The following is a 13,315-nucleotide window of genomic DNA, read 5'->3' as shown; positions in this document are numbered from 1 at the left end:
CTGGGTCGTGTGACGCTCCCAGCTGGTCCGCCCACCTGCACACCTCCACCACTGTTGTTGCCTACCGAGCTCACCTGCTCCTCACCCTAACCTAACTAACTGGGGAAGGCCCTCTCGCACTCTCACCCCCTCAGTGCCCTCTCTGGCACGGGCTGCCCGATCCACACCCGGGATCCTCAGGCACCCACTGACACTAACGGCTCCCAGAGCCCACCTGCGGCCTCACCTGGCCGACATCTAACAGTGGCGGAGTGCCCAACCATTCACACTCATACTAACAGGCCACACGACCAGCCAATTTCACCACACCAATGCACCCATCCACAATACCATTCTGCAACCGCACCACAAATGCCAATATCCAACCACAATTTACCTATACCTTCTAACTATTCTTTAAACTACCCTCCCCGGGTACTCGTGAAAAGGGGTCCACTCTTCCCCCATCCACACCTTCGCACCATGCACACCACTCCGTACCACTTACTCCAACTCTCTCCACACCACTCATTCTCTGCTCCATATATTCCACACACCTGTACTTGCACACCTGTGCTCTCATACTTGGTGCCGCCTGCACCCTTCTCTCCCCCAAGCGCATTCGCGCTGATCCACAACACTCACTACTCACCATGACACTCATCCGCAATGCTCTCTCATTCATCACTTGTACACTCACACACACCTCGGAGCATTGCCTCACCGATGCCTCATTTGAAGCTGCTCACCAGCACTTCCATTCACACTGCATCATCTGCTCTGTCTACTCCCTTCTAAAACTCGCGCTCCTCCGTCTTCCCTTACACTCAGCGCTCCCACGTCATTATCAAACCCTAAGCTACTACGTCCCCACTAAAGGTACCAGTCACTAACTAACCTCTTGTCACCCATAGTCACCTCTAGTCACTATCAATATAACCTAACCCACCCTGGCTCGGTTGTCATAGCCACCCCATAAACTATTGCGCATTTGCCCCCAGTTTGTGAGGGATGACAGAGTTGCCATCCCACCACATCGGGCATCTCCCACTACCAATTTTGCACATCAAATTTCAACAAATCAAAAATTTGCCAATCACTACCCATCATCTGCCAATCATTACTGCCAATCCTTTGCCAATCATCAAATTTTGTTTTTCTAATTTCGGGGCCAAAACACTATCCTCGTCATTACAGTCTACTTACTAATGCCTCTCGGTGCGCCAATTCACTTCTAAAGCTCGGCTTCGTACAGCCAAGCCATGAATGCGGGTTGTTTGGTGCCAGCGGCTGGATACGTCCCGCATTCGGTGCAGGGAAGGAGGTTTACCCGGGCCGAGGTCCCACGCACCATCTCGGCACGGAGCCATCCCATGGCCCGATCTCGACCTGCCGGAATGCCTCAACAAAAAGTGGTCGCCATGACGACCCTTCCTATCGGGCTGCCCGCTCCGCCTAGTGGAGCACGGACGCGGCCGTTCAAAGCGAGGCCCAGCGTGGATCGCGTACGGCGGTCCTTTCGAACCCGCCGTGGCTCGGATCCCCGCTGGTTCTCGCGGCACACGAAGCCCGGCACGCACCGAGGGCCCGATTCGGCTATAAGTCGCTCTAACCGCTAACCCGGTTACCGTCGATGCCTCACCTGCATGCTTACACGCATACGCTACCCCTTTCTTGCTCATACATCCAGCCGTTTCCCTGCTCTTGGTCATTGCACCTTCTCTTACACACCCAGGTACACTCATTCCACTCACAGACTTGGTCACACACCTGACCACCGAACACCTTGGCACACATTCGTCGCTCGCACACCTCACCAACACACCTCTTCGCGCCCCCTCCTCGGTCACCTCCTCTGTGACGATCACAGGTGTGCTCTCACTCGCACACCCAACCACGTGCCTTACTACCAATTCCAGCGTGCATTCCCACACACGCTCTACCATTCCAGGTGTGCTTCCTTTCTCACCTGTCACAACCAACTCACGCTCCGTGTCACTCTTACTACTCTCACCTCCACTCTTGACAGCGCACTCACCCTTACTCTCGACAGCGCACTCTTTCCTCATGCACCCGTCCGTTACACACCTTTGTCGCGCACACTCTCCCGTTACACCCTCTGTAACACTCACCACAGGTGTACACTCTTCCTTACTTTTGACCGCACTCTTTCCCCATGCACCCCAGAGTCGGACTTTCTCGCACACCTCCTTTTTCGCACACCAGACCTGTCGCACACTTCACCAACGGCCTCTCACGAACACCCGGGTCCATCTCGACCCCCAAGCTTATTAAATCACCTGGCGCATCATACGCACGACCATATTGGTCACCACTTACACCGGGTCCTCTTTCTCTTCGCTTCTCCTCCATCACCTGCGAATCCCTCATCCGGTTAATGAGCACATCATCACGATCCGAACACAGACTTTGGACCAATTCTTTTCCTTCCTCTTTTATCTCTTTCTTATCCCCTCTCCGTCGCTTCTTAATTTCGCTCACCCCTTCTTCCACTTCTTCTAATTTCTGCTTCACCTCTTTTATTTCCCGGTGCGTCTCCTCAAGTTCGTCCTCTAAGGCTACCTTGACCGTTTCTATGTGCGTCCTCACCTGCCGGTCCTTCGTCTCCATTACCTGTGTCACCTCGTCCAACCTCGTTGTCAGTCCCTCACGTACCATCTGACATTGCCTCTGTGTCGCTATCAAGTCATTTTTTATGTCGTTTTGTGTCGCTTTTAACCCTCCTAGTACCGCAGTATTCCTTTGAACCTGCTCCGTTAGTTCTTTTTGTCCCTCCGTCAGCTGTTCCACTCCCAGCGTCAACTCCTCTATACCACCTTGCAATTTTACAGTCCCCTTTCTCACCTCCTTCTCCATGCGCTCCTCACAGTGCCTCACCTCCTCGCGCACTCCTCCGGCCTCCTCACTCACACCTCTTCTGATCTCCTCTCTCATCACTTGCATCTCCTGCCCAGATGCCACCCTCATCTGCTCCATTTCCTCCCTGTGAGCATCCAATTTAGTTTCTACCCCCATTCTGACCCCCTCTATCTGCTGCCCCATTTTTTTAACTTCCCTTTCCGCTTGGTCCCTCATGTCCCTCAATTTGCCTTCCATACTGTTTTCTAACCCCTCTAACCCCTTTTTCATCCCTTCCATTTGATTCTCTTGAGCGGCCATTCTGTTTTCTACCCCCGTTAACCCCTCCTGTATTTCCCCTAATCTATTGTCTAATCCCTCAAATTTGTTGTCTAGTCCCTCAAATTTGTTTCCTAATCCCTCTATTCTACTCCCTAACCCTCCGATCTGGGCCCCCATGTCCTCCCTCAATTTCTCGCTATTGGACCCCATCCTTTGTTCTAACCGTTGGCTATTGGCCCCCATGTCCTCCCTCAATTTCTCGCTATTGGACCCCATCCTTTGTTCTAACCGTTCGCTATTCTGGGTCATAAGGGCCTTCATTTGTATAAAAAAAGGTTCAAATCCACCAGCGGCGCTGCTACGGTCGCGGGCGCGGTCGCCGTAGCCATCTGCGAGGCGCCATTTTGCGCGCCCGTAACCTCGTGCGCGAGGACGCCATTTTGCGAACCTGCCGCCCTCACTGCTTCGCTCTCCTCATGTCCCTCAATTTGGTCCTGGATCGACCCTGCCTCACTCTCCTCTACCGGAACCCAGCCGTCTTGATCTCCCATAGCGCGACTTTCAAAATTCGGGTTTTTTGTAAAACAAAATCAAATTTCGGTGACTTGTAATTTTGAGCGCGTTAAGCGCGCTTCGGGTCCGTATCTCACTCCCAGACACCAATTGTTACGGACGCGGTTTAGATGTTATTTTGACCGAGCGGTGGTATATTACCGCGACCTAACAGTTCCCCCGATTCTTCCCCAACTCACCCGATTCACCCAGACGTTGACCAAATCGCGCTATGCCAAATCAATGATGGAAAGGACACGACGACTGGGAAAGAGGAAACGACGCAAGGGGTACAGTTCTCAAGACCTCCGGAGGAGGGTATAATTACAGTGGTGGAGAAAAGGGGGTAGATTACACGGCAGAGTGAGGTAAAAGACACAGAAGAGATGGGCACTTAAATACAATCTTATCTATTCCCGGACAGACCACAGACAAACGGAACAAGGCTGACTTACACAGGGATTGATGGCAGGGAGGGACAGGTAGTTCGATGGCACAAGGTGCACCTTGGCTCGGGGACAGGATAAAGCACGGTCCAGTCCAGAAGATGCGGGGAGGCCTCACAGCGCTCGGAGGTGGTCTTGCTTGCTCCAAGCTCAGCGCGCATCTGACGTCACCTCCCTCTTCCTGCGCATGCTCAGCGGGGAGTGACACGCCCTCGGCTGGTTGGCTCCGCCCCACTGGGGCCGGTCCGCCGCTTCCATTGGGTGCGGGGGTTACCGGGCTCCGCCCTTGACGAGGAGCTGACAGGGAGCCCCTATTTGGTAACCCCGTCGAGCACATGTTCGATGGCGGCTCGTTGGGAAGGCCTGGTGCCCTCCCAACACCCCCTACCAACCAAGCCGGAGTGAGGACGCGCACTTCCCGCGCCCGCCGCTGCCGTTGCTGTTGTTGTTGTTGTTGTTGCTGAACCGTGAGGAAGAGCTGCGGGGAGGTATTGGGAGGTCCTAAACTTCCTAACGGTGCCATACAATCACATTCTGGTGCAACGAAGGGTCAGAATTAATGGAAACGAGTCCTTAACTGACATAGACTAAGAATAACTAGCAAGATGTCCTATAGTTGTCTTACATGAGATGCGGTGAACCTGGGCACGACATTTAATGGGGGAAATAGGGGGAGGTCGGGTCTACAGAGTGTTGTTTACAGAAAATGGGACTAGGGAATGGGGGATTGGGGATAGTTGGGAAGTATTGAGGAAATAGGGGAATATTTACAAGCGGATATGGATGGATGCAAATCCCATATCCGCAACAATATATATATATATATATATATATATATATATATATATATATATATATATATATATATATATATATATATACAGTGAAACCTTGACTTACGAGTTTAATTCGTTCTGTGACCGAGCTCGGAACTCAATTTGCTCGTTTCTCAAATTAAATTTCCCCATTAAAATGCATTGAAATGCTATTAATCCATTCCAGCCCGCCAAAAACCACACCAATTTTTTTTTAAATATACAGTATATATAAAAATATCTCGCGCTTTATATTTCACCTGTATGCAGCATACAAGTTGGCAGGATGGCCTGGACTGGAGGTACGCACACTTGACTCTAAACTGTCCAGCCTGGGTTTGAATCCCAACCCAGCTATAACCTGTCATGGGTGAATCACAGGTAGGGTGATTCATCAATATGTGTACCGCTAAACTGGGCGCCCCGTTTGCGTCCCATTAGTTGTTGGATGTTGAGGATCTCACCGTGTCTTCCACAAAGAGAAGGCGAGCTATCGCCGGCACTCTGAACAAGTTGTGGCCTGGCATGCTCTTCTCCTCTGCCGTTATATACGTCCTCCTCGGCATCTTTTTCCAGAAGAGCCCTGTCTCGTCACAGTTGAAGATTTGCTGGGGGATGTATCGTTCGGCTTCTATCAGTTCGGCAAAAGTTATAATAAAATCTTCAGTTGCCTTCACATCCGCCTCACCAAGTCGACAACACGCACACCTCGCTCATGTTTTTCGACGATTGCGTGTTTTATATCCAAGCACATCATCCTCTCTTCCCTTGGCACTCAATTTCTTAGGACCCATGGTTAAAACTAAGAAATTTTCCAAAATAACCAAAATGCGAAAACAAAGCAGCAGCGATATACGGCAGAGATACTTGCACGGCAAGATAACCACTTGACCGGAACCCACCTGGTGGCGGGTGGCGAAAGCTCGTAACTCAAATCTCGGCTCGCATCTCAAAGCAATAAACCGCCCGAGCGACGGCTCGTATCTCGGAAAACTCGTAAGTTGGTGCACTCGTAAGTCAAGGTTCCACTGTATATATATATATATATATACACAAAGAATTAAGTTAAGCACCCCCCCCGTTTTTTTACAACCTCGCACATTACAAGTTTGTTGTCGTCAAAACAGTGTAATATACCCATGATATTGCTATATTTTCTGGAGAAGTGATATTATGGTCACATAAAAACATAACAATCATGCCGTTTTCAATATTTTATTCTGAATAATTTAAGGTGAAATTTTTTGGGAATTTTAGGCATATTTTCACCTCAATTTAAGTATGGAGCTATAGGTCCATCACGGACAGTGTGGATGACGTTTATGTTTTCTAACGTACAGTCATTGTTCTGAGAAGACCTCTAGCGATCTTTGCGTCAATAACGTGTGTAGGACCCACGTGATCGGATCACTGACTCAACCCTACGTCTCATAGACCCTGTAAGCCGTCGTATGCGTTGCTGTGGCGGGTTGTTCCATTCCCGATGTAATGCACGTTCCAATTCATCCAGATTGGCTATTGGAGGGACCATCTTCGCAATTTGTCGTCCCAACATGTCCCAAACGTGCTCGAGGGGGTTCAACCTGCCACAGCAACGCATACGACGGCTTACAGGGTCTATGAGACGTAGGGTTGAGTCAGTGATCCGATCACGTGGGTCCTACACACGTTATTGACGCAAAGATCGCTAGAGGTCTTCTCAGAACAATGACTGTACGTTAGAAAACATAAACGTCATCCACACTGTCCGTGATGGACCTATAGCTCCATACTTAAATTGAGGTGAAAATATGCCTAAAATTCCCAAAAAATTTCACCTTAAATTATTCAGAATAAAATATTGAAAACGGCATGATTGTTATGTTTTTATGTGACCATAATATCACTTCTCCAGAAAATATAGCAATATCATGGGTATATTACACTGTTTTGACGACAACAAACTTGTAATGTGCAAGGTTGTAAAAAAACGGGGGGGGGGGGGGGGTGCTTAACTTAATTCTTTGTGTATATATGACAAGTTCATAATTTTATCAAACGGTCAAATGTCAAGTTGCATAAAATCGTCAATTTTCATCTGATTGACTTGAAATTTGAGCAGGGTTTGCATATTAGGTCACTGAAGCATATTGTTTTTGAGGTGAAAAGGTCAGGATCAGCTAAAATCGTCAATTTATTTGTATTTTCTTAGTTATTTTTGTCATGTTTATCATACGGTAGAAGAAGTCGGATGCGAACAGGCTTTGCATTTATAGATGCTTTCTAGTTTATGTTTTAATCCCCCTCTTTTTCACTTACAAAGTACCTTCTCTGGTGCTGTCACCATTCATATTGCTGCGGTTTTGAGATTGTACATATGACTTCAATAAATGCTAAAGGTTTGCCCCTCATAGTTAGTTCCACGAGCAACACGTAGGCCCACTTGTAGTATTAGTTATGTCATAGTATGTGTAAGTATAGGCCATTTCCCCTATTAATATCTGCGTTGTGTAAAGACATGAGATTAGGTCCCGTTAATTTGGCGTCCACCCTCCAATTCCACCTCGATGGGCGGAATCCATCCCGCGCCCCATTTGGCTGCCCGGTCAGTTTGTTAAGTATTGGCTGCCCGCTCAGTTTGTTACGCATTGGCTGTCCACTAGTCGAGTAACACGAGGTAGGCCTGAAAAGGGTGGGGCCGGTGTTGAGGTCGGGGCGGAGTCGAGGCAGAGCGTCAGAGGCGATGACGGTAAGAGCCACCAGCCAATGAGGGCTCTAGCGGCATGGCGTGAGAGGGGGTGGTGAGGCGCGTCTGGTGAGTTCGGGAAGGTTCGCGGGGCGTGCCAATATAAGTCGCTGCCCAAAGCCCTTGAACAGGACTTATCAGAGGACTCGCAGAGAGAGGACTTGTTGGGAGAGGCCTTACAGCGAGCGCATATCAAGAGGACTGGACTTGAAGAGGCGTGCGCATTGTGAGCACTTGTTGAAGCGCATCGAAAAGGACTTGTGGAGAGAACTTCGTTGCGATAGCCCTTTGAGGATTTGAGGACTCGCGCGCTTTGAGGCTTTGAACTGTAACTCGCCATATTACGTACGCGCCAGAGGGGAAGAAGAAGAGGTGTTGGCGGTACAAGTACGCGGCCACAGCGAAACGCGCCGGTGGCGAATAGCGAATATTCCAGCCACGCGGATAAACGCGGCCATAGCCGCCAGTGATTAACCGCCAACCGCACCAGAGCCCACCCCCTACCGCTCGCCCCGTAATAACCCTGTGCGTCCAAACGGCGCGCTACGAGCTCCTGCCTTCTCCTGGATCCATCTGCACGGACGAGCCGGAGACCGGAGGGAGCTGCACGAGAGCCATCCCTGGACGCGCGGACCATCATCCTGCAGCTGCAATCCCTGTGTGAGTGTGAGTGAAACGGGCCCGTAGTCTTTTGGGTATTAAGTAAGACTGTATAAAGATTGTCCTGTGTCTCTGCTTCTGGATCATTGTGAATAGTGTAAATAAATCTTGTTCTTCCTGTTTCCAATTCGATCGCCTTTGTGATTTCGCCATTGACTAAGCGTGGTACGAATAAGAACCGCTTGAATCGGGTTCTAGTAAGTGATAACGGCGTGGATTGCGTGCACGCAAAACCGCTCGGCGTATCAACACACGTGGTTCGTGCGGGGCTTATTTCCTCGCTTCCAGGGCAGCGCGAGTATTTAGGTAATAGCGAATTTGGTCCTAATACCCTATTTCGCGCTGTCCGGAAGGGACATCATAGGTCCCGGGTCAAGCCAGGCCAGTCAAAGACAAGGGGACTATTTCCCCCCTTGGTAAGGGGAGAAGGCCGGCGGCGTATCCGCAACAATATTTATAAAAATTAAAAAAACCGGTTCTGCTCATAATTTGTTTCTACCCTTCATTATCTTAAATATCTCCATCAGATCCCCTCATAATCACCTCCTTTCTTACAGTGCCTTTAGAAAGTCTACACCACATTTCAAATGTTTCATGTTTTGTTGCCTTGTAGCCTGGAATTAAATTGCATTAAATCAGACTTTTTCCACCTTTATTTAGACATCGTAACCCTCAACTTCCAAGTGAAAAACACATTCTACAAATTTCAGAAAATTAATAAATAATACAAAACTAGAATATCTTGCTTGGATAAGTATCGTTCCTCAACCCCCCCCCCCTCCCCCGCTTATAATAGCAATTGTAAATTAGCTCAGGTGTAACCAATCACCTTCAAAATCACACACCAAGTTAATTGTGGATATTTCAGAATAAAAGCAGCTGTTCCTGTAGCTTTTCTTTCCTGGGTAGTGCATTTCACAGCAAAGACTCAACCATGAGCACCAAGGAGCTTTTAAAGGCCTTAAATATCCCTTGGAGCATAGTCAAAACAATTCTTAAGAAGTGGAAGGTGTATGGTACCACCAAGACCCTGCCTAGATCAGGCCGTTCCTCCAAACTGGATGACCAAGCAAGAGGCCACCAAGAGGCCAATGGAAACCTTGAAAGAGCTCCAGGCCTTTCTGGCATAGATTGGCCCCTGTGTGCATGTGACAACAATATCCCAAGCACTCCTCAAGTCTGGCCTGTATGGCAAGAAGGAAGCCAGTACTCAAAAAGCCCACCTTAAGTCCCGTTTGAGGTATGCAAAAAAACACTCCGGAGATTATGAAGCCATGTGGCATAAAGTTTTGTGGTCTGACGAAACCAAGATGGAACTTTTTGGCCTAAATGCAAAATGTTACGTTTGGTGCAAACCCAACACAGCACATCACCGAAATAACACCATCCCTACTGTGAAACATGGTGGTGGCAGCATCATGTTATGGGGATGCTTCTCATCAGCAGGGACTGGGGCACTTGTCAGGATAGAAGGGAAAATGGATGGAGCAAAATACAGAAAAATCTTAGAGGAAAACCTGCTGCCCTCTGCAAGAAAGCTGAAATTGGGACGGAAGTTCACCTTTTAGCATGACAACGACCCGAAGCACACAGCTAAAGCTACACTGGAGTGGCTAAAGAACAAAAAGATAAATGTCCTTGAGTGATGATGAAAACAAATGATGAAACGATGAACTGTTTAGATTTCAGCATCAAAATGTCAGAGGTCATGTCAGGTAAAAATTTGATACCTGAGAACAGCGGAATGAATTTAAATCAAACTTGGTACAAATATGTAGCATGATGTAATAATGTGGGTGGATGCGTATCGGTCGACGTCGTGTTGAAGAGCGCCATTTTAGTTTTGCTTGCTTCTCTCAATTTTCTGTTTCTTGTCTTTCATTTCGCTAAACAGAATGAGATATTTGCTTCTCGGCATCAAGATGCAAACAGCGTGGCATGCATAGAAGACAAATGCTTTGTTCTCACTTACCTTGAGTATTGCAGGTGAGTTTGAGAAATTTATTTTGATTTTAAATATTGCTTTGGCTTTGCTGGCATTGGCATTTGTTAAGTGCTTTGCTGAGATGGAAGGAAACCAGAGTTCCAAAGCAGGAACCCACTGCATGGTGGTACTGTGGGACCTTATTAATCGCTGTACTTATTACCTTCGCCACCGAAAGTGGACGGAGGTTGTGTTTTCACGCCTGTCTGTTTCTGTGAGCAGTCTATCATAAAAAGTTATGAATGGATTCGGACGAAATTTGGTGGACAAGTTGTGTGTATGACAGGGAGAAATTGATATGATTTTGGCGAAGATCCAGGTCCGAATCCAAGAATTTAAAGTGATTATTGACTATTGAGAGATAGGGCCAAAATGATATATAGCACGATATCTCAAAAAGTTCTGAACGAATTTGGATGAAACTTGGTGGACAGGTTGGGTGTGTGACAAGAAAGAATTGATTCGATTTTGGTGAAGATCCGAATCCGGATAGGAGAATCTTTTAATTTTTTAGGTTATGGATGGACAGATTATGCCAAAATTTGGTAGATGAGTTGGTTAGGTGACAAGAACAAGCTGATTCGATTTTGGTTCAGAAACGGATGCAGTTCTGGCCTATCAGTGGGATACAAAACGTAAACTGTTCAGCCTGGCAGAGGTATGCTCTCTACCGAGTGCCATTCTAGTTTGGATTGCATTCTCACTAAATATGCTTCAACGCATTATTATCCACCTAATGCAAATTCTACCACCAGGTTTCGGGCTGAGGCAATGCGCAGACGGACGAAGGCAATTGCAGGGTGCGGAGCCCGGAACCTTGTTCCTCCACTTCTGGCATACTCTCGCCCGGCTCACCGGCACCTCCATTACGGTGTCAGTTCTTCTTTGGTGTTTGTGTGCCGTCGCGTCTATGATTTTCGCTTGGGAAGGATTTTGAAGAATCCTGTCTGATTGCACTTCTGCACAATATCCCTCTTATATTTGTCCTATTTCCTGATTGCACTCCTGCACAGATGTCCATACCTCACCCCCCCCAATCTCTAACCTTTCTATGTCACTCCCACCCCGTCCTTCCAAGTTGATGTTCATTTTTTCCGGACTGGCAAAGCCTCGATTGAGGGATAATGGACGGATTGCAACTGGAATTAAAGCTGACCAAAGCCACATTGGTGTAAAGGCAAGGCGCTTGGTTAACGCAGCAGGTTGTGCCTAATAGCCTGCAAGGTTGTGGCTTGGACCAAATGTGATGTTCCAGGCTGAGCGTAATCTTGATCACCGGATGGTTGAAGCAAAATTTATTTTGCAGCCTCTCTCATCTTCACATCCCTGCAATGCTCTTCACCTGTGTACAACCGTGCCGTGCCTCCAATTCCATTTGTAGGGAAACATCTTCACGGAGGTGGCAGGTTGCGTTTGCCATATCGCCGTTTGCAAATTTGTGAAACTTCTGCCGGTGTATAGCATCGTAGTTATTTCTTTAATTTTATGTTACATGAAGGATGGAGCAACCGAGTGGTTTCTGCCTGCAAAGCCCATAGTCTAGGTCATTCCCAAGCCAGCTAGAATTTTGTAGATTTACGTTTGCCTCAGATCTATGCTATTGTCCAAGGTTGAATTTGTTATTTAACGTTTTGTTTGTTGCAGTTTGTTCCGAGAACTGCGGAAATGTATTTCTTTTTTCTATGATGCTTTAACTTCCAACACGCCCCATTGTGGGAAGCAGTCCCCCAAATTGTGGAACCAAAATTCAAGCAGCACTTGATTTCCCAGGATCAACCCCACGACAGTTGCACTTGGCATTTGGTTTTGATGTCCTTAGAAACGCGTCTCGTGTGCTGTGAGGCCAGGAAGGAGCTGCGGAACGTAATTGCGTGGATCAAATTGTGTCCCTAAAGCAGGTCGCTTCCGTTGCTCGTGCCGGGTATCCCTGGACAGTTTGAGCCCGAACAGACTCGTGCCAGGTTTTAGCTTTGCGCGGACGTCAACTGACGCACCACCTCCTGCCGCCTTTCTCTATTGCTCTGCACTTTGACCAGCGTAGATTGTATGCTAAGCACATGTGTAAGTCTTTTAAACCGTTCGTTTGCTTGTGGATTCGCTCACAGCGAGGAGAACCTGTAGCCTTAATGTACATAATACTTTGTGCCTCCATTTAGACTATCTCCTCATATCTTTCCCAATGTGTGCGTACATTCAAGCAAAAGGAATGCGTTGAAATGCATAATATGGGCTGCTTTGAATGGCATGGATTCGCTCGCTCTGCCAAGAGTGAGGTAGAAACTTTTCAAATTATATTATTGTATTCCACTTTTCCATTATTACATGATGTGCGCAAATGGCCATGTAGCCAATTTTACTGATTGTCCCCTCCATTCCCCCTATAGCCCCTGCCGTCATCTCACTCACATTTTGAGCATTCCCTCCAAGATGTGCTGAAAATCCAGTTTGACTGTTTTTGTGTTTTTTGTTTGTGCATTTTTTCGTATGCTATTTATAAACCAAGCTTAGCGATATCTAACAAAAAGGGCTTCGATGAGAAAGCTCGTCGCGGTTCTGAATCCTATGCCATAAAGTATCGTTTTTTTTGTTTTGTTTTGTTTTGTTTTTTTTACAAATCAGCCTCGCTCGTTTAAATTGCTCTCACCCTCACACACGTGTTGAACAAGTCTGTAGACATGCTGGACCAGAAATGGATTGCGTTTGTAGTCGGCAATACGGTTTCTCCCTTCGCGAGGGGGAAATCTCTCCTTCACACATGACAGCAAGAATCTTGCTGTCAGGCGAGCATCGGAAAAGCGACTCCGTTTCAGGAAAGCAAATGGGGTCTGTGCCACAAACCGTCCTCTGCTCTGTGGCACAAAGCAGTTGCAATCGTTGTGGGAAAAAAAAAATCCTACCCTTTTGGAGCCGTCTGCCCAGGATATAGATATTTGCTAGTGTCTTTCAGCACCACCAGAATGTATTGATACAACACATCCTGTTTACAGGGTTGGGGATGCCAGGGAGTGTTGGG

The 13,315-nt window shown here is 47.7% G+C and overlaps 1 protein-coding gene across 1 annotated transcript in view; it reads left to right on the top strand.

The window, feature by feature from the left end:
• Positions 1–12,889, top strand: part of BAHD1 (bromo adjacent homology domain containing 1) — a 135,724-nt gene extending 122,835 nt beyond the window's left edge. The window contains exons 6-7 of the mRNA XM_068130572.2: positions 10,213–10,304; positions 11,058–12,889. Of these exons, the coding sequence (XP_067986673.1) occupies positions 10,213–10,304; positions 11,058–11,253 (288 nt within the window). The 3' untranslated portion in view covers positions 11,254–12,889. The remainder of the gene's footprint in view (positions 1–10,212; positions 10,305–11,057) is intronic.
• The last annotated feature ends 426 nt before the right edge of the window (positions 12,890–13,315 follow it).

Source organism: Myxine glutinosa, chromosome 11 (assembly GCF_964187855.1).
Source record: "Myxine glutinosa chromosome 11, kmMyxGlut1.1, whole genome shotgun sequence".
Classification (NCBI taxonomy): Eukaryota; Metazoa; Chordata; class Myxini; order Myxiniformes; family Myxinidae; genus Myxine; species Myxine glutinosa.
Note: the sequence above shows the minus strand (reverse complement) of the source record. Positions and strands in the feature narration are given on the sequence as shown.